Consider the following 26,065-nt stretch of genomic DNA (forward strand, 5'->3'; position numbering starts at 1 on the left):
GTGGGGAGACAGAAGGATTAAGGCTCTTTCCCATGCATGTAGTGTATCCAAATAGTGGAGTGGAGTGTGGCTGTGCCTTGTTTTAATTAAAACCATCACAACCACCTTGATCTATCTTCAGGCCAAGCACTGATGAAGTTGGAGCTTCACCTGGAATTCATATGACTGCTGGCACAAGAACCTATGGCTTCAGGATGTATAATACAGCAAAAAGCTGTGTTCTTTTTTTATCTCCTTTAACAACAAAAAAATTCAGAGTGGTATTCTAACTTTGAAATCTTATTTTATTTTAAAGAAAGATCATCTTTCCAATTCTCAGTCCAGCCATTATACGCAAATCTTCTTAAAAGTATGTTAGGTTTTAGGCAGAAGATTCTTAACTATAGCTTGAACACACTGGGAAGAAGGTTCAGCAGCCACTATGGACCAGGCAATTAAGTGAGGTAATGAGGGAATATTCTGAAGAAAGCCTGAGGTATGCATTAAAATTTACAATTGCTGGTTCAGGATTATTCTGGGGATGACTGCTTCTGGTGTCACGGTTGGCAGGCCCTGATGATATTACAACGGTGATGTTAAAAGGATGCATACCTTCCAACTGACCTAAATGGGCAGGGACAGTCCCAGATAATGCTCTGCTATCTCAGTTTTTCAGCAGCTTTTAGAAAGTCCCAGATTCTTCCTCCTCTCACTTTTCCCCTTTGCCCTCAGCTTGCTTCATTTGCCACAAACTGAGTTCAAGATGCTAAAGTAGTTTGCACTCAGCAGAACTCAGTAGAAGGGAGAGGAGAGGAGCACACGAAATCTTTCCCTTCTCAGTTGGTTCAGGCAAAAGTAAACTGCTGCAGCTTCTCCTAGTGTGTATGTTCTTTCTCATTCATAACATTTTCCATCCTGATGTTGCATGACAACAGACATCTTAGTTTTCCTCTGTAAAATGTTGGAGGACATAGTGATGTAATTAGGCATGATACATTAAACATTGACCACAATTGCACAGAGTATGCAGTTCATACAAAGAACACTAAATTTAACAAATGGAGAGAGATCTTGTACCACCTTTGAAACTAACTTTATGGCATGATTATCCCATGAATAAAGCAGCAAAATTGTGCCACTTTTTATTCATGGGAAAATCCCATGAATAAAAAGCAGCACGATTTTGCACCTTTATTCACGGGATAATGGTGATTTTGCTGCTTTATTCATGGGATAACGACATGATAATGGCGACGTCATGTGAATAACATCCTTTTATTGTGAGATTTTGACAGGAGCATATCACTATTATTCTGTCTTTTTGTCCATGTGATAAAGACTGGGAAGGACAGACATGAAAAAAATGGACAGGACCATAAAATGTAAAGACATAACTCTGAACATTAAAGTAAGGATAGTCTAAGAGCCATTCTATTCCCCATCAGAATGTATGGATGAGAGAGCTGGACAGTGAAGAAAGCCAAAAGAAAGAAAATCAACTCCTCTGAGACGTGGTGCTGGAGAAATGGGCTGAGGATACTGTGGACAGCCAAGGATACCATGGATATGTCAGATGATTAGATTCATTTAGGAAGTTCACAGGCCTGGGCCTGAAGGACCTGAGTGGAGCAGTTGAAGACAGGGGTCTTGCAGGGATCTCATCTACAGGGTCAGCATGAGTTGAGGCAGAATCAAGGCGGTTAATAACAATAGTTTTGATGTCACATCAGCAGATGTTCACCCCCATGCTTGCCCAGATCTGTTGATAAAGGTCCTTTTGCTGTCTTCTTCCTAGGGCTGTCAGGCAGGAGACAAGGGTGCAAATTCTCCAGTTTTGGGGGCTCAGCTGCAGGCAAGAGAAAGTCTGGGTAAAAATCTCCAACTCATTTTGGAAAGCAATAGCTTGCTACAGTTTTGCAAGATTTAATTTAATTATTGCTGCAATTTACAAAGACTCTCCAGGGGGTTTATGTATTTACTTAGATTATTCCTCTCAGTTGTTGTAATGCCAGGGCTCCCCCTTTCACCCACCTTCTGGCTAGAAGTGAGTAGTCTGGATTAAATTGTCTTTATATCTCCCTAAGTAAGTGAGAAGGAATAATCCTCTCATTTCCATCTTTATCTGGGAGCAGCCTTTTCAGTTATGAATTCTGTCTTAAGTTTCAAGCAGGAACATACACTCTCTCTGTAGTGTGTGTGTTTGAATGAACGGCTGTGAACAACTACAGTTGGTACTTAATGCACAATATTTAATCACATCACCAGGAGCCAACCCTATATCTCAGGTTTTGGCCCAGAAACTTCAGGATCTGTGACGACCCTGAATTGGCAAATCTAAGGAGATTATCACACTCTAAGAAAAAAAGCGACTTACCCCTGCTGGAATACAGTCATGTTATGGGTTGCAATCGGGAATTATCGTACTCAAAAACGCTGCCACTGCCCCCAGGTGACTGCATCCCAGGTCCCTGCCACTTTTAGCCCGCCGCTTTTCCAAAACGGGAGCATGCCATCTTTGGAAAGCATTGGGTGCAGTCACCCGGTGGCAGTGGGTAATTTCCTATTGCAACCTGTAATGTGACTGTATCCTGGCAGGGGTAAGTCACTTTTTTTAGAATGCGATAATCTGCTAACTGTTCAACATTTCACATAAGTGTGGCCAAGCAACAGCGCAGTGTGATGTAAAGAGTGTGGCCAGGCAACAAGGAACACACAAAAAGCATAGAAACCTTGGAGGGAATGTGCTGAGTTTAGGAAGCCTGAAAAAGAGGAAAATCTCAAATCAGTTAATTCGGTACACTGCATGAATGGACATCCATGTAGCAAGATCAACAATAAATGTAACATAATATAATACATTACTATGAAATCAAAATGTCTTGATCCAAGGCTCCTTAAAATTATAGCTCTTTCTCGGTCATTTCATTAACTTTGTGTTTTCACCCACCCCTTCAACCCAGCACACACAGTATATCAGGTCAAATCCTAGCTTCTACATAACTGTAATGTGAACCAGTCACAACCTCTCAGTCTAGTCTGCTCCACAGAGTTGAATGGAAGTGAGTAGGTGGATGTGGGTGAAGGAAACTAGTTTCAAGAATGAAATTAGTTTTAAAAGGTATAGCTGGGGGAAAAACATTATCATAAAGAAGCCCACACATTTCCATGGCCTTTTAGAAAGTTTCCCTTAGGCTACAATGCTGTATACCCAGGAGTAAATCGCATTGAACTCACTGGAATTTCATTTTGAATAGATTTGTATGATTGCATTGTTAATGTGAGTGGACTAATCCTTTGCAGGAGAGGATTATTTTGTTCTGTAGGAGTCAGTAAATCATTACCCATGCTGTACCTCTACAAGTTAGTTTGTTTGCTGTGACACTGTGTAGTGTGCAGGCTTAGCAGGCAGGACTAGTAGATCAAAAGGAAGGAGGGTAAATGAAGAAAAAAAACCACACACTGAACATAAGCCTTAAAATATAAGTATTTTGCAATCTCAAAAAAAAAAATAATATCAGAACTGAAAGAGGGGAGAAAAATGTTTCAAGTAAAGAATGCTTCTCTGCAATATTGATCCCGTTTTAGGAAAATTAGCTGTAGAGGGGGAAATCTACATTCCATTAATAGGAAGGGAAATCTGTGTGTCAAGCCTTTGTTTCCCCATCACCATGTATAGATGCAAGAGCTAGACAGAGAAGGAAGATTATAATAGGAAAATCAACTCATATGAGATTTGTTCCTGGAGAAGAGTGATGAGGATACCATGGATAGCCAAAAAGACAAAAGGGTCTCTGAACAGATAATGCCAGAAGTTTCTCTGGAAGCCAAGATGATCAAATTGTGGCTGTTGTACCTTGGCCACATAATGAGATTTCACTCATTAAAAAAGATAATAGATAAAAGGGCAATAGAAAGAGAGGAAGATCATACACCTGATGGCTAGACTCAATGAGAGAGGCCACATACATGAACCTACAAAACTAAGAGTGTTTTTTCTTTCTTTTGTGTGTATTTAATCTTTTTGTTTACTGAAATAACCTGTCTGTTGAGGTAGGGTAACCTCCCAATAGCAGCACCTCCTCCTTTGCTGCTGTCCTGCCACCTCCTCTGATGTCAATCCTCCACTGAACAAATTTTGCCACAAATATCCCATGATAGGTTTGCCATAGGGTTGCCATAAGTTGGAAACAACTTGATGGCACAGAGCAGCAGCAACAATAACAAAGGGCTCACAACCATCACATAGGTTTGCATTTCATTTTTTGTAGCATAAATAGGTTCTAAATTAGGTAATTTCTGTGGCTGGGCAAGTAAGAGAGACATAGAGTAAAAGAGACTCTCCATAAGCATGCTGGTGTCTCCTGCTCATCTCTGCTTCAGATCAACCTTGCAAAATGAATTTGGCTTTGTTTCTAATAAGATTTCCAGGTCTGCAGAATCATATTACCTCAAGGGTCAGGAACCAAACCTGAGACCAAGAGGTAGGTCCCTTTTGAAGTTATGGTTTGGATCTTTGTGATGTCACAGGAGTGGGGCAGGCAATATGTGGGAAGCAGTCTGAAACTGTCGAGATTATTACACAGGCCAGAAGGGATCACGCCCGTCCTTACCCTGTCCTTATTGCGTCCACGCTTATCCCATTCTTCTCCAGTCAGTGGCACCCTCATTGTATTAATGCAAGTTTCCATTAATACAAACTGACAGGGTCATGCCACTTCAGAGATGGGAGAAGGACTGGATAAGTGCGACGTCTTCTGAAAATCTTATCGTGATCACGCAATAATAATAGGGTAAGGCCAGGATAATGATAACATCATGTGAAAATCTCTGTGCGAGCACACGGAAAGGACAGGGCAGGAATGGGACAAGGACATCCAGCCCCCCATGTGATAATCTCCTCTGTGTGTGTCAGCTGATGATGAAAATGCATATGAAAGTGGTGTGGATAAACTGGACCTTGATCTGGGTAAAGCTCAGCTAATATGACAATCCAGAATCTGTAGTGGGGGGAGAAACAGAGCATTTTGCAGTGGCTGAGAAAGCAACAAAATACAGTACGCCAAGCTGCTGTAGAAGCTGTCACAATTTCTACTATGTCCTGTATCTCATCTTGCCTTACTACACAAGATGTGCTTGGAGTTTTCCCAGGGCTTATGCTGCTATCAAGTCTTAGGAAAGGCTCTGTCCGCCTCTGGGATTTCTCCCTCCCATTTTCTTCACTGCTGTTGCCACAGTTTGTACAACAGGGAGGTCCACAAGTTGCGGCACAGGCTATTCACTCCCTATAATCCTCCAAATGGACTAAAGGACAGTTTCTGCTTCTGCTGCTGCTTCTTCTTCTTCATTTATACTTTGCCTTTTACAGCTGACAAACTATTTTTATTTATTTGTTTGTTTGTTTGTTTTTATTTGATTTCTATGCTGCCTTTCTCCCAGAAAGGGACCCAAGGTGGCTCACAAATAAAAATTCTAACAAACATATTACAATAAAACAATTAAAAACATCAGCTAAAAACAATATAAAATTATAAACACTAAAACCACACTAAAACCACAATACAGTCCTTTTAAACTGCAATGTAATTAAAACTTACAAAAGATCAACTTTAACGTGGAATTAAACTACCAATAACATTTAAAAAGCATTTAAAACATATACCAAAATGCTCTTTTAAAAGGCAGCTTGAAAGACAGTATAATTCAAACAGCAATAAAGGTACAGTATAAAACCTTCAGTTCTCAAAAGCCTGTTGGATTTTTTTTTAAAAATTAAGTATTTGCCAGTTAGCAGAAGGACTGTAAGGGGAGTGCCATTCTAATCTCTCTAGGAATGGCTTTCCAGAGCCAGAGGCGAGGCACTGAGATGGCCCTATTTCATGTCCCCACCATTTATGCCTGTGAAGGTGGCAAGATTGAGAAAACAGATCCTTCCTTGGATTTCAGGGCCCAGGCAGACTTATATGTTGAAATACAATCGGGCAGATAGCCTGGACCTGAGCCATATAGGGCTTTATAAGTATTAACCAATGCTTTGAACCGTGTCCAAAAATAGCCTGGCAGCCAGTGGAACTGTGGTAACACAGGACTTGTTTGCTCCCTGTGTCTGTCCCTAGTTGATGTTCAGGCGGCATCTCTTTGTGCCTTAACACTCTTGTGTAATCCCATGTAAAGCATGTTGTTGTTTTTGTTATTGTTGTTTGCTTTCAGAGTGTTTCTGACTTATATCAGTTCTAAGGCAAAACTATCATGGGGTTTTCTTGGCAAGATTGGTTCGAGAGGGTTGCATTTTCTGAGGCTGAGAAAGTGTGACTTGTCACCCAGTCAGTTTCAAACTCTGGTCTCCAGAGTCATAGTCCAGTGCTTAAACCTCTACACCATGTTGGCTCTGCAAAACATGTAGGCTACATTGAACTGACACCGCTTTAACTGATGAGGAATCTGTACCAAGAATGGGAGGCCACCGTCAGAATAGAATTCGGGGGAAAACAATGGTTCCCAATAGGTAAAGGGGTCAGGCAAGGCTGCATCCTATTACCCTACTTGTTTAACTTATATGCTGAAAACGTCATAAGAAAAGCAGAATTAGAACCAGAAAAAGGAGGAGTTAAGATAGGAGGAAGAAACATTATCAACCTAAGATGTGCAGACGACAGCATAATATTAGCAGAAGACATTCAGGAATTGGAACAGTTAATAAGGAAGGTCAAAGATGAAAGTGCAAAGGCAGGTCTGATGCTGAACATAAAGGAAACAAAAATAATGACCACAGAAGAAATACATAAATTCAATCTAGACCATGAGGAAATTGAAATAGTTAAAGAATTCCCATATCTAGGATCAAACATTAACCAGAATGGAGACTGCAGTAAAGAAATAAGAAGAAGACTGGGAATGGGAAGGGCAGCTATGAAAGAACTGGAAAAGCTACTGAAGAACAAAGACATACAACTGAGCACTAAAGTCAGAATCATTCAGGCCATTGTGTTCCCAATAACCACGTACGGATGTGAGAACTGGACAGTGAATGAAGCAGACAGAAAGAAAATCAACTCATTTGAAATGTGGTGCTGGAGAAGAGTACTTAAGATACTATGGACAGCCAAGAAGGCAAACAAATAGGTTCTTGAACAGATCAGACCAGAGCTCTCCTTGCAAGCTAAGATGATCAAGTTGAGACTATCGTACTTTGGCCACATAATGAGAAGGTATGGATCACTAGGAAAAAAAAACAATACAGTAATGCTAGGAAAGATAGAGAGTAAAAGAAAGAGGGGAAGACCACAAACCAGATGCTTAGACTTAATCAGGGGTTATGGGCAAGGGCTTGAAGGATCTGGGCAAGGCAGAGGAAGATAGGAATTTTTTGAGATGTCTCATCCACAGGATTGTCATGAGTCAGAAGCGACTTGAGGGCAGCTAACAACAACAACAACAAATTCAGACTAGAAATGTATGTTGCCTGGAGATCATGCTTTTAAGCAACATTAAAGACTATCTGAGTACCCCACATTCACAGTTGAGGTGGGTGTCTGGGTCAGCCTAACCCGCTTTGTGTGTGTGTGTGGGGGGGATGTGGTACTTATTTTTTTAGACACCACATGAAAATTATTCTGTTCTCACAAGTAACAGAAGAGTGCTATTATTTCTTATTTTTAGCTATTGCTATGTTCTGTTTTGTTATTGCTTATTTTAGTGCAGGGATAACCAGTGTGGCATAGTGGTTTGAATGTTAGACTGCGACTCTGGAGGCTTCACTTTGATTCCCTGCTCAGCCATGAAACCCACTGGGTGACCTTGTGCAAGTCACATTCTCTCAGCCTCAGAGGAAGGCAATGGCAAATCTCCACTGAACAAATCTTGCTAAGATGGTTCACCATGGGGTCACCATATGTCAGAAACAACTTGAAGGAACACAGCAACAAAGAGAAATTCTTCTTTAAATACTAAATTTGGTTTGATAGGTTTGTCTGTTTGGTTTGGGACAGTCTCTGTCTGCAAAGTTCCTTTTTCCACCTTGAATCCCCTTCCTGTCTTCAAAGCCCTCTCTTCTGTCAAGTGTTTCATGGTGTGAGGTGTCATTTGTCTAGGGCAGGGGTAGGCAACCTGCGGCCCGGCAAGGCCTTGGGACCCGCCCCAGCCTGGTCCTGCCGCTGATTGCCACCGGGGCTTTTGGGGGGCAATTGTCTATAGAAGCCTCAGAAACATGCATTTATATTAACATTTTTTAAAAAATCAGCAAATTTTTTCGTGTATTCTCCATTTTTTTTAAAGTGTCTTCCATTTGAAAATTTTGTCCTGCATTTGTCCTGGTTTATTTATATATTTAAATTTTTTTAAAAATTTTAATTATTTATTTTTTGGCTTCGGCCCCCCAGTTGTCTGAGGGACAGCAACCCAGCCCCCAGCTCAAAAAGGTTGCCTACCCCTGGTCTAGGGCTTTGTCCATCTCTTTTGGAAAGCAGAAAGGGGAACAAAGTTGGCTTTGTTAAGGAGTCCTGGTTCAGGGTGAATTTGGAGCCTTGAATGATCATTTCCTAAAGATTCTTTTCACACTTTGCATTACTGATGGAGAACAAATGTTCCTTCATCCGAGTTTTAGCTTGTTAACTTTTATTTCAGTATTTTTTTCTATTTAATTGTATTGCTTTGGGGAAACATAATGGGCAGAATGACAATAAATTATTAAATATATCAAATAGTTAAACATTAAGAAATAAATTACCTTGAACATTATCTGCTCAAAGAAGAGGATTAATTAAAAACAACAACCATAAATTCTTTCTTCGCGAATGCACAACTGTATCCAGTGATTGAACGTTCATATTTCCATTGTTACATGTCTGTAAAGCAAATGAAATTCATTTTGTCCGTTGTATAAAATAATAGAAATATAACATACTTTGTAAGAAAAGTGAGTGAGATCAACAAAAAGCAAAGCAAAGAATGAACACTGGGAAATGTTAATGAAAATAGTGACCCCCTCCTCCAGTATGCTAGTTCCGTTTCATAATGAAGTTTATCGCACCGGGGATAAAATGTTCCCTGATGCGTTACAACGAGCATGAGCGCGGGCACATGCTGAGCATGATGGGAACCCGATGGGGCCCAGTACGTGACTTTACCGCACAGGGAACGCCGCCACTGCCGAGCGTTCCCATCGCGTTCCCATTGAGTTCCAGAGGGCGCCATTTCTGGGAACTGTTTCAAAAGCGTTGAAGTTGTGTGTGCTTGTGTGTGCGAATGCATTTTAATAAAGAGAAGCATTCACTCGAAGTCTATTTTTGGATCCAGGGATAAATCCCCAAAGTAATTTTTCCCAGTTCTTCTTTAACTTAGCTCTAATTATTTTATGTGAACACACCCATGAACACATATGTCTGCTAATTCATACAGCAGAGACTATTCTCCATGCAGTTAGGAGTATCCTTGCACAAATTATTTGATGCTATATTTCTTTCTCCATTCCTATGAGAAATGGCTCTTGGACTTATTAATACAGTGATGATTCCTCACAAAACAAACATTTTTTATTTCCCATAACACTCTTATGTTTTGTTCTGATGCACAGTGGTCAGTCCTCCACATATTTCCTTTCATATCGCAATGCACTGCCAAGGAAGATTACACAAAAACACAGTCCCAAAACTATTAGCAGCTGGAGGACAATGTCTATGCTTGCAGGTTTAAAGTCTGAGAGCTTAACTTTATTTAGGATTATCATTCCCAGCACAGAGATGGATAGTCTGTAATTCTTTATGGGCTTATGTTTAACTGTGAGACACCTAACAACATAAAATGGGTCGCTGTCATTACTGAGGTCAATCCCATTTCATTGGTCTCGGTGGATGGAACAAGGAGGTTAAGGGCATTATGTTCTAAAAAGGTAAGTTTTCCAAGTTCTGCATGGGAAAGCACGCACGCAGACCTTGGTAGGGATCTCCTTATTATCTCTGAATGCCCAAAATTATTGAAAATTAGGTACCATAAGTTGGCTAGATGAGACATTTGTCCCGTGTGCTAGGCCTGATGTTGATATGGAAGAAGTTTTAAAGAGGAAGGAAGGAGGTTGGTTGGAATCCAGGCAACCTGCCTAAAAGTGAGATTCGTGAGTTTTTCCTTCAAGCTGCTATCCTTTGTGCTTTATGGAATTGCATTCTTCTGAAGCAGTAGTGCTCAAAGTGGTTATTCTTGGATCTGAGCCATTGGCTGCTAATTCCTGGTGAGTTTCCAGGAAAGAAAGAAACAGTTGTAGTAAATGGGCACAAATATAAAGTTGGTCTCTGGCATATGGGGGGAGGGGGATAATAGCCGTTCCTCCACATCAGGTAACTGAGAAGCACTTTTCTGAAGGATCATGTAACCTCCATGAGCAGCTTTTCAGAAATAAATGTGTGTATACAGCATGGTGTGGTGGTTTGAGTGTTGCACAATGACTCTGGAGACTTGTGACTGAATCCCTGCTCAACCATAGAAACCCACTGGATGACCTTGAGCAAGTAATACTCTTTGAACAAATTTTGCCAAGAAAACCCAGTGAGAAGTTTGCCTTAGGGTCACCATAAGTTGGAAAGAACTTGAAGGCATACAACAGTAACAACAAAAACATATCCCTGTGCATACAAGAGACAGCAGTGTATCCGCTGTCTGTCTTAAAATCCCTGCATAGTTCTTTGGATCCCAGTCACAATGTATTACTATTATTTATTCAAAATCATCAGTTTAAATACTTCCTTCTTTCTAAAAGCAAAAAAAAATAAAAAAAAAAGTCTCTGTTCCTCAGGATCTTACAATGTAAGAAGCTCTTGCCTTATGGGCATGGGGAGATCAGTTTCTAAAACAAGTGAAAATAAATGTCAGCAAGCTGTATTTTGCACTAATCTATTGCCATAGTCTATATGGATGCTTTTTTTCAGATTATAAAATGTTATATAATGTGATCAGCAGTGTGTGAAAGGAAAAATGATATTATCTTTTATTCCCCCTGCCATTCATACATGCCCACCCAGATGTAAGAGATGGCTTACAACTAAATAACGAAGGACATTTTGTAGCAGCTGTGAAAATCTCCTGATTTGAAGCCACTCTAATAGTATCCAAAAGACAAATGCTGCACCAACAAGACCCAGGTTTGAATTCATTTTAATCCTTGATTTGGTGGCTGCCTTCTCCCAGAAGCAATAGCCTTAACATTATGTTTTAAATAATACTTGACTTCTCTGTTTACTGAGGCCCTGGAATTAACACTTATTATTTAAGTAGTGTTCCTAATGAAACTGTTACATGTGCACAAATAGATTGTGTATTCAAAAGTATCCCAGAAGTGATATTGAGTCTTCTTTTTGTTAAAGAAGAGCTAGGACTTTTAAAAATGTAGCTTGTTGATTGAGAAGTTATCACCCCTGGTTTGTTATTCTCATATGCAACAAACATGAACCTATTCTAGGAATTTCATGGTTTTCCCAGACAATATAGTTGATTGTTACCTTGGGTTATTCACCCAAGAGAGAATGGAGATTTGACAATATTTGCACATGTTAACATGTACGTGTCAATGCGAATTTAGAAACAAGTACAGTGGGACTTTCATATCCTCTGGGGTTTGGTTCTAGGACCCCCCAAGGATACCAAAATCTGTGAATGGTCAAGTCTCATTATATACAATGGTGTAGAAAAATCGCAACATCACGTTTTTCTTTTTTGGTTATTTTTTTGTTGAACATTTTCAAGCTGTGGATGGTTGAATTTGTGAATGCAGAATCCGCAGATATGGCAGGAGGACTGTAATTTAGAGAAATTTCTGCTGCTAGTTTCATATATTGGTATGTATAGATTTGAAGCGCTCTCTCTCTCTCTCTCTCTATATATATATATATATATATATGTATATATATTAAGTTTTATATAAATGTTACTATGTGTTGTCTTTTTTTATTTTAATTCTATCTATACATTTACCCCCTTCATTTTCACAGGGGATCCGTTCCAGACCCTCAGCAAAAACAGAAATCCACTGATATTCAAGCTATATTGGCTTGAATGGTGGCATGTCCCTGTGGGTACTCATGGGCGTGCACCCCATTTTAAGTCCCTCTGTTTGCCCTTTGCGAGTAAGTGAGGGGCGCGGATTCAAAGTCCGCCCAAATGGAGGGACAACTGTTTTTGTTTTTATATAGCCCCTAAAGAGGGCCATTGAAATGCTTATACAGCCAAAATGCTTTCGGCTTTTTTCAAAATAAAAAAATAAATACCATGTACAGATAGGGTTGCCATAGCTGAGGACCTCCAAACCGGGACAAATGTAGGGCAAGGTTTTAAAATGTAGGACATTTTTTTTTTAATTTCCTGGCCAGGAAATTAAAAAAAAAGTCCTACATTTTAAAACCTTGTCCTTCTCCTCCTCCCCAGCTTGGGAGGAAGCCTCGGCCTGCTCCCAGGCTGGGAAGGAGTGTGGGGGCCGCCTGTCATCGTGGCAATCACCGTGGTGGCAAGTGGCCTCCTTCTCCTCCCTGGCTTAGGAGGAAGCCTCAGCCTGCTCCCAGGCCAGGAAGGAGCGCAGGGGCCACTCCTCATCGCGGCGATTGCCGCGATGACAAGCAGCCTCCTCCTCCTCCCTGGCCTCGCGGAGGCCTTGGAGGACCCCGCGGCTGGAGCTCCGACCGCGGAGTCTTCCAAGGCCTCTCTGGGTCCTGGGAGACAGCATCTCCCAAGCCCCGGAGAAGCCTTGCAGGGCTCCGCGGCCGCAGAGCCGCTTCCAAGGCCTCTCTGGGGCCTGGGAGACAGCTCTCCCAAGCCCCAGAGAGGCCTTGGAGGGCTCCGCGATTGCGGAGCCGCCTCCAGGGCCTCGCTGGGGGGGAATCCCGGGGGCGGGGCCAAACCAGGGCGGGACCGTGTGGACCCGCCCCAAACCGTGGAAGTCCCGCCCCTAGGCAGGATATGGCAAGCCTATCTGCAGACCACTTGAAGATGTATCTCCCCATTTTTCTTGTGGATTCTACTGCAAGCTTTTCAGTATTTGTATCTTCAGTTTGGCAGGGACAGTCCCGATTAACCCTCTGCCCTCCCATTTTTTCAGCTGCTTTTAAAATGTCCCAGTTTCTTTCTCTTCTTGCCACTTCCCCCCTTCTTCAGCTGCTGCAAACTGAGTTCAAAGTGCAAAAGTAGTTTGAACACAAATAACAGAGGAAGGCAGAGAGGAGGGAAAGTGGCAGAATTTTGCCCTTCCTTGTAGTCTGAGTTCAAAATGCAAAAGTAGCTTGAACTCAATTAACACAGCTTGTTTTGTGCTGCTCCAGAGACTAGCACACAGACCAATGAATTCCAACTACAGGAAAAGAGATTCCACCTAAACATTAGGAAGAACTTTCTGATTATAAGAGCTGTTTGAGAGTGGAATAGTCTGCCTCAGAGCGTGGTGGAGCCTCCTGCTTTTGGCGGTTTTTAAACAGAGGCTGGATGGCCATCTGTTAGGAGTGTTTTGGATGTGTATTCCTGCATGGAAGGGGATTGGACTGAATGCCCTTGGCGTCTCTTCCCAGTCTTGTTTATAAAGTTGCTGCTTTTGCTACAAAATCCATAAAGCATAGTTCCTGTCCCAAGTAGAATGGTACAATCTTACTGTTGCTTGTAGTGATAACCTTTTATTATTTGTGGTGTGATTATTTTGTGTTTCTATTTTATAGTTATTTGTGATTATCAGCTTGTTTTTCAATAATAATCTTTAAAAAGAGGAGGGCTTTTTGATGGTGACACTTTGGGTCAGTCTAGACAATGAAATACATTTTCATTCTATGCAAGTAGAATGTGAACCCACCATGTGCAATTTGTTAGTGTTTGGGCATTTTGTGTGTGTGTGTGGGGGGGGGACTTCTTAAACTTCACAGAAAATGGCTTTGTTACTCTAGTGGAGTATCCACAAAGGTGCACATTATTGGATGTGTGACTGTTCTATTTTCATGCCTCCGCATAGCAGCACATTGAGGCGGAGGGTAGGCAGATTGGCAGGTGGATGGTCATTACTGCTAACAGATTTCTTTAATGTTAGGTGCCTATAGGATTTGCCTAATCTCCTTGGTATTTTACTGCATTTTTAATTAATTTGTTGAGACTGAAACTGGCCATTTGAAACTGGTATTCCATTTCAACTTTCTTCACTGCACTCACAAAGGTGACAGACTTTTTAAAAGTTAAAGGTCCCTAGCTATGGAGGAAATCTGCATCTCCTCACCTTTCAGGTGTGACAGGCGAAGTGATTTTATTTGCCAGGTTTTCCTGGTTACCTCAAAGACTTTGAACTAGCTTTTGAGGAATTTGCAGCTTGTGGGCAAATATTGTTTAATTGTTCATCTTAACTGTCTAAAATGTATGTTGTAAGTTGCCTTGAAAATACAGTATTGCATTCAAAGGTGGGTTAAAACTAGAGTCAGCCTCATAGCAGGTATAGTTGGCACCTGCCAAGGCCTAGGCTGTGGCAGTGGACCCACTGAGTCTTTGTGGCCTACCTATTGCCCCCTGCTTGCTGTCACCTGACCTTTCCAAGCAAATGAGTAATAAAAGGAGCAGAGAGAAGAAAAAGAGGCCTTTTACGATCCATAGGAGGAAGGCAAGCGAAGGAACAATGGTAGTGACAAAAGAGATTATCGCACTGCTTTTCCTCCTGACCTAGGTGCGCGCTGAAACACTTTAAAAACGGATTTTATCACACCCTTCCATGCCCAGTCTGGAGGCATCCCGTATCCGATCCAGACTTCTCCAGCACTTTTTGAAAGAATGGGATTTTCCTATCATTTAAGTGCTTAATAAACACATAATAAGCTGAACGTTTTGAGTTTCCCCACCATTTCCCCCACCATTGCATAGTTTTCTCCAACTGCCCATTTTGGGTTCAACTGCTCACTTAAAAAAACCCAACTACAACCTGCCCTCCAGCAGAGCACAGTCTGTGGGAGGAGTATATAAAGAGATGGTTTCAGGTATCAAGGTCATAACCTGTTTGGGGCTTTAAATGTCATCCTTTTAGCTACCTTGGTCTTCAGCAGTAAATAGCAATAGCAAGTACATTTCTATACCGCTTATCACTGCACTTAAGCACTCCCTAATCAGTTTACAAACTGTAAGCTAAATATCTGTCTTTCCTTCCTCACAGAACACAATGGCATTTCTATTCTTCCTACTGATGCTAGCAGTGATGCCTTCATCCACGCCAGCAGTAAGTATTGAAGCATTATTTGGAGCTGCTGGTTTCAGAACTTGAGTCGGAAGGAGGATAGATATCAGGCCAAGTGACTTATGAAAGATGTGCTTTGGTAAAATATAGATAAGGAGTGAAGCACTTGAATGTAAATTATACATTTTTACTTGCAGAGGCAAAATTTGCATCATCTTAATGGGTGAAGGATCTAGTAATGGCTAACAGCCAGGATAGCTATAACTACCTGACAAAATGATTGGCAGCGTGTTCTGAATACCAGAGCCTGGAAGATTTACTTTTGAAAAGTGCAGCTCCTAGAAGTCCAAGCCAGTGATGAAGAATGGATATCAAAATGCATCTGGCTTTAAAACAGAGGAATGGCTTTACAACAGATGAAGGACTGGTTTATAATTGAAGCCATCGATTGGTTTTTCCCTCTTTTCAAGAACTTTAGTCTAATTGGCTCTTTTGATCAGTGTGATTTATATTCTATTGATATATTTATTTGGATGTAGATTATTTTGTATCTTTTAAAATTGAGTAATATTTTTATAAGTCCATATAGTGATTTTTGTCCTATCTCTATCATGTTTCTCTAGTCAGAGGCCACACTGACTGGGGTTTTCTAGGAGGTATGATTTTAAAAAGTAACTTTTCCAGGCTGTGCAGAATACCAGTTGTGGTAGGGTTATGTATGTGGGCTTTCCAGGGGTACCTGTTTGTCCCCGTGGGTAAACAGGAAGATGGGCTAGATAGCCCTTTATCAGATCCATCAGCTTTTCTCATACAGTATTTTAATCCTGTTTCCTCAGTCATAATTGTTGTGGAAACAAGTAGTGAGAATTAATGCATTTTGCACAATTTGCCAGCATGTGGCTCATCGTTGGCCCACCACTAACTTCAAAGAAAGTTGAATTTGATGGGCCCAGTAAGAAGAAGAGGACCCTCCAAAGAATTAAGGAATCTGCATAGAAATGTTGTGATAGCTTCAAGAATGGACTCTGCTTTTGAATTTCTTGGATGAAATGCAAGAAAAGTAACATACCTTGCTCCTTACTCTAATAGTTTTGCACCTCATGTGTCTGTCCATATTTGGTCTCAGCCTTGATGCCCTTCCACTTCATTTTCTCTTTAAATTTAGACTTTAATAGTCTTGATTTTGAATACTGGTTTTGTACATTTTGTTGCTTAGTGCCTTCAAGTCATTTCTGACTGATGCCTCTCTTAAGGGGAACCTATTGTGGGGTTTTCCTGGCAAGATTTGTTCACAGAGGTTTGCCTGTGACTTCCTCTGAGTATGACTTGCCCAAGGTCACCCAGCGGGTTTTCATGGCTGAGCAGAGATTAGAACCCAGGTCTCCAGAGTCGTAGTCTAATGCTCAAACCTCTTCATCATGCTGGCAGTATGCACAAGTATACAATTATCATACCTAGGAAATGTATGTGGATGTACAGGATGCATGAAAATTTTGTACAATGAATGTAAAAGCCCTCAATTGATGACATCACTGTTTTTAAGTCAGGAGCAACATGATTTGGAAATTATAAAGAAAGGTATCAGTAACATATAACTAGAAATAAAACTGGGTGTGTCTAATGCTGCAGCCTGTTTAGGCATGTATGTCTCTTTGCTAACATCACATTATATTAGTGATGTTTATATGTCACTGTTAAAAGAATACAGTGGTACCTCGGGTTACGAAATTAATTCGTTCCGCGGCTAATTTCGTAACCCGAAAAACCTTCGTAACCCGAATTGCCATAGGCGCTAATGGAAAAAAAGCCGCGGCTCTGCCGCGGCTCCATTTAAAACAGCGCCAGGGTTTTTTCGTAACCCGAAAAAACCTTCGTAACCCGAAACAATAAATCCCTATGGGATTTATTCGTATCCCGAAAAATTCGTAACCTGGGTAATTCGTATCCCGAGGTACCACTGTAGTGGTCTTTCCACTGGCTTTCCTGTGCAGCTTCCCACCCATCAGGCAAATGCCTTACTAGTCTGAGACAGGGCTTGTCTTTGTGTGTGCTTTTTAGACTATAGGCATGCTAGCCGGGCTTTGTTGTATTTAATGGCATGTATTAAATGGTGCCTTGTTTGTTAAGGTGCTTAAGAAATAATGCATGTGGCTAATCAAAGGCTCAATGGTTTTATCAATGAGAAGCTGTAGTAATTAATTTTGTCTGGGTCATGAGTAATAAATAGTATTATATTTAGATCCTTTCAACAATTATCAGGGTGTTCCAATTGTCGGGTTTGAAAAGGAGATGGTTAATGGCAACACAAATATTAAGGTGATTTCCTTAGCAGCAGTCTGTGGCAAAGATGTCAGGCTACCTTTTCTTTTGGAAACTATAGGTAAATGACTCAGCAAGGCTGGAAAGTGACTCATTCTTTTCCTGACATCCAGACATAGGACAAAGGCAAGTTAGTTGAGAATTTAAAAAGAAAAGTAAAAAGAGGCAGACTGAAGTTTTATGTGACGTATATTGAAAGAGGCTTACAATAATTGCTTTTCTATACTGGTTTTATGCAGGAAAGTGGTTTCAGCTGTCCATTGGAGTGTTTAAAATGTGTTCACCTATATTTATAAATAAATTCAAATATTACAAAATGTCTCCATCAGCCACTTTCCAAAGGAAGCGAAACCCAAGTATGTGATGCATCCCTTGAACTTCACAGTGCTCAGAGAGGTGAAGTGAGCCTAACAATAGATTTGATCAAATGTTGTGCCATTGCTCCTTCCTATTCACTTACTTTCCACATGGTCCACATTGGACTTGAACAAACCCCTCAATCTAAGCTTATTAAGATGGTAAACCTTTGTTTAGATTAACTATTTTAGGCTACAGAGGCGTTCACACAGTTTAAGGCTTCCCTGTTGTTGTTGTTATTGTTTTTAAAACCCCACAAAAAATTAGTTATCTTCATCCACATACCACTCAGCTGCTCTTCTAGTTACGTTACTTCAGAATGAAATACCAAGTCTTGTATATCAAGGTATAATTGTAGATATATAGTAAATTACTCATTGGTGCGGGACAGATTGTTTTCACATATATTCATAACAAAGGTTCCCCAGTTTCTGAATAGCCGTTACAACAAAACCAGATAAAGAGCTGGCTCCTGTTTCTGCCTGAGCTCTTGGCAAAAGGATTCTCGAGGCATTGCAGCTCCAGTATTTATGTGGTTGGATTACTTTGACTTTCTAGATATTGGGTCTTCAGCATCTGGTGTCTGAAGACTAATAGACACTTGTCCCTCCACATTTGTGGCTTGACTTTTGTGGATTTGATTATTCACGGATTTGATTAATATGTTCTCTCTAGGAATATCTAGGCCCTCCAGCACAACTCTGTGGTAAACTTTAACCAAAAGTCACACTGGAGGACATAGAGATTCCTAGAGAGGTGTTCTCTCAGGTAAAAAGCTATTTTTCCACATTCATGGAGGTCCTGTGCCCGTAACCCAGTGAATGTAGAGGGACAAGTGTATTGCTGTTTAGGATGTATTCATGAACCATTTTCAGTTTTATTTTCTGCTGTCTGTTTAATTTATGTTCTTTTAGCCAGGAGGCTGCTGTTATGCACAAATGCATTTCTTTGATAACTAGTGAGGCTACTATACATATTAAAGATATTTATCCTTTTTCACCTTGAAAGCTTTTTACAAACAAGCTGTCTCACCAAGGCAATGAATCAGTTGCAGAAATTATTGCAAAAAGCCATGTATTGCTTCACAGGCTGAGTACTTTGAGTATGGTCTGTATTGGGGCACATTTATTTTCTCTCTATTAAGCTCATGGTAAGTGAGTATGCATCTGTGTATATCTTGATGCAAAGTTGAATGTATTGTTTCACTGAATGTTCAGTATACCTCTGTACACACTTTCAAATATTCCCTCCATAGGTTGTCAGAGAGTTCCCCCTCAAAACATGGTGTGAATTGTCACAATGCAGTAGTTGTGCAAAAGTCTGAGTCCAACCAATGCTTGGATTTAAAACTTTTTGAGAATCCCACATTTACCTCTTAATATATAGTTCTGTCTTAATGTGGTCAGGTGCACTACAAACAGAATTGTAGAAAATCTGTAGTGAAACTACGGAGCCTATCACACAGCTAAATAAAGTGCCTTATGGCTGCTGAATTCAATTTGGGATACATCCGGGTTTTATCGCATGCATTTTTGTTGCCACCATGGCTGGGTAGATACATCTCAGGTAACATCTGGCTAGAATCTGAGTTCAGCCAGCCGATTTGCAAAGCCGGCTTTGCAAATCAGCCAGCTCTATGACTTCTAGAATTCCCTAACCAGCAGTCATGACTACCTTAGATGTTATTTGAAAAGGGTTAGACAGATTAGTGGAAAATCAGTGCATCAATGTTAACCATAGCTTCTCAGCAGTAGTGTATATCTGAATACCAGTTTCTGTGGGCAAATAATGGAGCACATTTGTTTTTTTCATGCCCTGCTGACCTGCTTTTTGGGAAATATCTTCTTGTGCAATGTTAGGCATAGAATGCTTGAAAATATCCAAACAGAGAAAACAAAATAATCAGAGAGCTAGAGCAACTCCCTTGTGAGAAAAGGTTACAACATGGGAACAGCTTAGCTTAGAAAAGGCAAGTCAGATGGAACATTATATCAGCATATAGAAGTATAGACAGTGTGCGAGAAAGTGATTAGGAGAATGTTTTTCTCCTTTTTTCATAACACAAGCATCTGTGGTCACCCACTCAAGCTGAATAGTGAGACTACAGGTTTTAGTGTTGTGAAGAAGAGACAGAGAAGAGGGAGTGCCTAATTTCTAGCACTGCACATAGTTAAATTTTATTTAGCTATAGTTTTATTTTACTATATTTGCCTGCCTCTGTTTTGTATAATGGGTCAGATTCTGGCAGGATAATGTTGAAATTGGAGAAATACCAAGTGTCACTTACCCCAATGAATGTGTGCTTCTAGCAAAAGTAGATACAGCCAGTAAAGTGTGTTTTCACTTTGTCTTGTCTATTCTGTTTCTTCCCCAGGTGATGCTGAGCACTGGTGCTTAGGCTAAACTTAACTTCCTATAAAACCTGCAAGATCATTCTCTGATAACTATTTCTGATGGTCTCCCCCCCCCCCCAAAAAAAAACACCTGATCTCTGGAAATCATTAGGAGTAAATAGGTTATGTCTTGGCATGTACTTTCAGGCTTTTAAACAGATGTTTCAAATTAAGTAGGGGCAGGCAGGAAGAATCTGTAATAAAAACAGTTAATTCAGGCAGTTCTTGGTGAAATCTTGTTATTGTCTTTTGCAGAAGGGGTTGAGAAAGTTCACCCTGCCACTCAGTCTGGGGGAAAACAATTGCTGAGGCTGTGTGTGTCTTCATGTGCCGTCAAGTGCTTTTAAGTTATGGCAATCCCATTAATTTCATAGGGTTTTTCTTAGGCAAGGAATACTCAGAGGGGTTTTTGACAGTTCCTTCCTCTGAAATATAGCCTACAGCACCTGGTATTCATTGGTGGTCTCCTATCCAAGTACTAAAGAGAGCTGACCCTGCTTAGCCTCTAAGATCAGATGGTATTTGGGTATTTAAGTGTGAGGTTCTGTGTCAGGAGATACCTTTACAAAGTTCCAGACAGGCAGAACTATACCTCTTACCCTTACCCCTCAACAAACCCACCTTTGAGTTGCTGTAGCTTCCCAATGCAGACATTTACTGCCTGGAGGAGGTGCGGACAGTGGAGAAGCATCCAAATATATTGCTATAGCTGGGCACACAGCAACAAGAAATCTCCAGGATCTTGCAAGGATCCTCTGGAGGTCCCAGAGCATGATGATATTGCAGTAATTTATTAAGTCTGGGCAGACTCCAGCAGCTAAAAGGTAGGTTTAGGGAGGGAGAGTTTGATTGTTGTATAGTTGGTAGAGGATTCCAATTTCTGTCATAACCAAAGTAGTGAGTTACAAAGATATAAATTGGACTTATATCTGCGAAACCCACTGCGTGACTTTAGGTAAGTAATATTCAGTGTCAGAGGATGGCAATGGCAAACCTCCTCTGATCAAATCTTGCCCCAAAAAACCAGCTCTCAGGGTTGTCATAAGTCAGAAACTATTTGAAGACACACAGCAACATCTCAGTAAAAAGATCTCAGCCAACCTTTGAAACCTACGCATACACAGAAGAAAGGAAAATTAAGACCTCTGAGTTATAATAGTGAACAGACAAAGTGCAGTCTAATACCAGGTCTATATTCTATACGCCAAGTGCTGCCTCTGCAAAGTCTCTATACTCTGCACATCTATAACAGTACTATTAATACTGACAGATGTTGAGAGGCTCCTGACCTTTTTGACTCACAGAGCCCTTATTTCTATGGTGGAGCCCCTAAGAGGCGTACCATATGTCTTACAAGTTAATGATGTTTAGGAGTATATATAAGAATATGTTCTTATTCTTTAATTACATTCCATTTTTATTTCTTTCATTTTCCCGGAGTGGCTGTGGAGCACCTGGGAAGTGCATGCGGAGCCCAAGGGGCTCCTCGAAGCACAGGTTGGTAACCCCTGATCTAAGGTATAGCTAGCAGAAGCTAGCAGGGTTCAATATGTTTAACTTGTTTTGAAAAGAGATGTTTCTTCCAGTAGTGATAGAACTCATAACTTGTATTTTCCCTTACCTATGTTTCTTGCATCTAGTATTTTTTGTTTAATTCCTGATTGGTCACTGGAAGGAAGGCATGGGATTAATTTGTAAATTGGATTGCATTTATCACAGAGGAAATATGAGGACAAAATGGTGTCAAGGGTTTGTAGTTTATTGTAGTACCAGATCTCTCTGATAGAGAAGGCTAAAGGTCTCATAGAACTACAGTTCCCAGAATACCCTAGCATTGAGCCAGGGCAGTTAAAGTTGTCTCAAACTGGATTATTTCTGCAGTGTATTTTGGACCTTAATCCTGTTATCTGGGACCTACCTCAGACCTTGTAACTGAGCCTCATATTACTCATGGTTCTTCCCGGTGTGAAGTGAGACATCAGACAGTAACCATCAGACAGAAAGAAACAAAGAGTCTTATCGCATGACAAAAGAAAGCCAACATGCAGCAAGAGAGAAGCGGCTTTCTCCTTTCCTCTCCACATGCTGCCAGAGAACTTCCATTTTGTTCCTAAGGGAGATGTTTGTAAAAGCCTGTCTTTTGTCACGCTGGAAAAATCCATTTGGCAAAAGGGATGTGATAAGGCTCAGACTCAGTCATGACCTGTTTGTTGAATTCATATTGTTACATTTCTGGCACAAGAAAAGAAGGCGCTATATTTCATTTCCAAAGCCTTTAAAAACCTGCAAAACAAATGCTATTTGTGTTTTACTTGCATTTTTATCTTTTCCATGCAAACTACTCTGAAAGCTATAGTACAAAGTAATATTTCATTGATGCAATTTAAACACTGTAACGCTTTTTAAAAAAAAATTAAGTAAGGAGAAGAAGAAAAAGGAAGATATTGTTCCAATACAAAATTTAAAAGAAACCCATGAAATATTGCAGCTGGTGCCAGGAATTGCCAGAAAATAGTCTGACAACAAAAATGTTGTTTGGGATTTTTTTTTAAAAAACCACAAACTGCAGCAACAAATCCTCAAACCCCATGATATATTTGCCCCATCTGGCATACCCCTGAGTCACTAAAAACATTAATTTATCTGTGTAATAGTTTATAGAAGAGAACCAGTGTGGTGTAGTGGTTTGAGTGTTGGATTATGATTCAGATCCCTGTTTAGCTATGGAAACCCACTGATTCACTTTGGTCAAGTCATACTCTCTCAGCTTCAGAAGAAGGCAAAGCAGCCCCTTCTGAACAAATCTTGCCAAGAAAACAGCATGATAGGTTTGACATAGGAGTTTATCAGACAAGGGAAATTGGAAGTATAATCCAATGGCAATCTGAATGCAATCATGGGGTTTAACGTTATTGCGTGATAACCTACTACACTCAAATTCGGGCAATGGGAAGTCAGTCCGAGCTCAATCATGGGGTTTCACGTTATTGCGTGATAGGCTGCAACACGCAAATTTGGGCAATGGCATACTATTTTTGGGCAGTGGAGAGCCAATTCGAATGCAATGAGCATTCACGTAATTTTGCTAAACTAGCGAATTCACATGAATGAGTTCTGGCCCCACTTTCTTTTCATTCAAAATTAAGAGACATTCCTCACGTGTGATAAACTCCTTAGTTGGAAACAACTTGAAGGGATATAACAGCAGTGGCAGCAACAACAGTAGCAGTTTATAGAACTGGAGTGGCCAAATTGTAGGCTGTGACTAATAAATTGGAACTGGTTGTTTTCAAGAAAAGAAAGAAAGAAAGAAAGAAAAGGAGTAACCCTTGGTGTGCCTGTATATCACCCAAGATTTGCTTTTTTCAAGGAGTATATGTTCGTTAAGGATCCCAGGGGTAGCAGCTACTCCATCATGGGTGCTGTCGAAGGGAGAGAGCTGGTACCAATCGAGATTAGAGAGATTATATGTTTTAGGGTTCCCAAACACATTAGACCTATGGTATACAGTATAACATTAAGACTTCTAAAACCTGGTGCTCTCTATGTCTACATGTAACTGATTTGTCATCACAGGCTCGAAGAACAAAGAGACAAAGCAATTTTTGGGGACGCTGGGGAGAATGGGGTGAATGTAGCCAAAGCTGTGGTGGAGGTGTCAGTATTCGGGTGCGACGCTGTTACTCACAAAGGTAAGAACCTTTTTCTTCCATGCCATTTTCCTGCTTCTTAAAGCAGAATATTTACAAGAGAGGGAAGAGCAGCTCTAAGTGTCTGCTCCCCTGGAGAAACCAGAACAGCATTTTACAACATCTTGAAAACTAATCAGTTCCTTATAAGAGAAGCTTTTGTAGTCCACTTCATAAAATGCATGAAGCACACTTCTTAAATTGTTACATAGATGGGTTAGAATGAGAAGGGAATTAAAAGCACTGGGGTCAGAGGAAAATATGTGGCAAAAGTACTGTATGTGACAATGATGTTTAATGTGTGTAGAACCATGATTTTAAACAGTAATTTATTATATTTATTGATGATTTAGTATAGCATTTTAATCCACTTTTATTCTTACAAGTAACTGGGGGGTATATAAGTACAGTGAAAATAAAATTTATTATTCAAATATGATTAAAAGAGTGAATTTTTAAAACATATACCAATACAATGAAAAGCAGCAGATGTAATGAAATAGGCAGAATCAGCCAATAAAATGCCTTGAGATTTGAGGTTTTGAGCTGGCACCAAGATACTTGCACCTCCACAGGCTGAGTATGCTACAGCTGGGATGCCACAACCAAGATGTCTGGTGCCCTTGTTGATTCATAGTATAATTTTAAGTATTTGGAGAAGAGCATCTACTAATAACTGTAAATCTTGGGCAGGCGGATGGCGGGGAGAAGTGCTTCTGAAATTTTGTACTGATGATGGTCCAAATGAGTTGGCATTGGTGCGGAGCAGCTATTGGATCAGTTGTTAGGGGAGCTGTGAATCCATCCTCAGATCTGTGACTGCCTCTCCCATACTTGCTCTGCGTTACACGAGAGTCAGTGGTGTAATGGACTCTATTCCTGACATAGGCGTTCTATAGACCGGGCCTTTTGGCCACCGTTGTTACGAGCGAGGGGCGGCGCTTCCTGACGCGCCTTGCCCCTCACACGTAATGAGGGCGTAAAAATGGCAGCGTCCTATACACATGGGCACCACCATTTTGATGTGACAGACGCCTAGCGTCTGCACATCATGGCACCTTGATGATGCCGCAAGTGCGCCATTGGCGCCTTGCGGCATCATCATGGTGCCGGAAAAAGAAGCCGCTTTTTGTGGCTTCTTTTTGCTCCCTCGCTCAGCAAACAAGGGTGGCGGCAGACCACCCTTTTGGGTGGTTTGTAAAGCACCATAGATTCAGTACAAGAGCTCCTGTACAACTTCGAGCACCTATGGAAGGAACAGCCATACAATAGACAGTGGTTTCTCCATCCCATGGAATTGAATCTGCTGACCACCCCTGGCATTAGCAAGTTCATTAAAGAGCTTGTGTAGTTTAATGCTTCAGAGACTGAGAGCCTTTTCTCATGACAAAAAAAGCTAACACACATGAGAGAGAGTTGGTTTTAATCCTTACCTCTCCACATTGTGCAGGTAATACATTCAATGTGGTCTTGAGTACGGATCAGGAATATCTGTGGGCAGAGGTAATTCATACATCTGGTCTGTCATGGAAGGATCATTTCCTGTTCAAAGTGGGACTGAAGGCCACTACTCATATCCCACTCGGGGGTGGAGGACCCATTAGAATGGTCCGCCCTCGAAGGCTAATGGAACCGGTTAAGTTCCAGGAAGCTCTAGAGGGTTTTATGGTTGGGAACGACGGCGATTCTGTCGATACCTGGAATAAAGATCTTATCAGGGCCATAGACATTATCGCTCCCGAGCGTCCTTTCCAGCCCGCTTCAAATAAAAAACCATGGTTCAGAACAGTTCAGAACAGTTCTCAAAAATCCTCCTCTTCTGGAATGGTTTGAGAACGAAAGAGAGGAGTAACAGAACAAGTGAGGGACTGGTGTGTGCAGTAAAATCCGTCCCCCACTTGTTCCGTTCTGAGGCCATCCCTTAGGTCCTGCGCAGTAAAACAATAAAAACTTCTATTGTGGGATAAAATACCACAAATACCACAAGATAAAATATCTTGATTCAGGCTACAGGTGGAAGAACTGGACTTTGATAAATTTTAATTGAATCATTTAAGGCAGAAGTTTCCTTTAAACCTTTGCTTACTTAGGAATGGCAACTTAAAGATCATTAACAGAGTGTTTGGGGAGCCTGAAATATGATTTCTAAATAACACTGTAATATT

General features: G+C 40.8%; 1 protein-coding gene and 1 long non-coding RNA gene across 4 annotated transcripts in view; one reads left to right on the top strand and one right to left on the bottom strand.

Moving 5' to 3' along the window:
- The window catches only part of PAPLN (papilin, proteoglycan like sulfated glycoprotein), a 90,985-nt gene that overhangs the window by 5,715 nt on the left and 59,205 nt on the right, over nucleotides 1-26,065 (top strand). For 2 of the 3 annotated variants that reach the window (XM_042446920.1, XM_042446922.1), the window contains exons 2-3: nucleotides 15,122-15,184; nucleotides 23,788-23,903. In XM_042446920.1, coding sequence (XP_042302854.1) covers nucleotides 15,122-15,184; nucleotides 23,788-23,903 — 179 coding nt within the window. Of the gene's footprint in view, nucleotides 1-7,131; nucleotides 7,185-15,121; nucleotides 15,185-23,787; nucleotides 23,904-26,065 lie in introns of those variants that run through there. The other variant, XM_042446921.1, reaches the window with a different exon arrangement.
- On the bottom strand, nucleotides 1,236-8,820 carry LOC121919916. The gene is made up of 2 exons (XR_006101604.1): nucleotides 8,702-8,820; nucleotides 1,236-1,825 (listed from the first exon to the last, which is right to left on the bottom strand). It is a non-coding gene; the product is annotated as an uncharacterized LOC121919916 (long non-coding RNA).

This window comes from Sceloporus undulatus, chromosome 1 (genome assembly GCF_019175285.1).
Source record: "Sceloporus undulatus isolate JIND9_A2432 ecotype Alabama chromosome 1, SceUnd_v1.1, whole genome shotgun sequence".
Lineage (NCBI taxonomy): Eukaryota > Metazoa > Chordata > Lepidosauria > Squamata > Phrynosomatidae > Sceloporus > Sceloporus undulatus.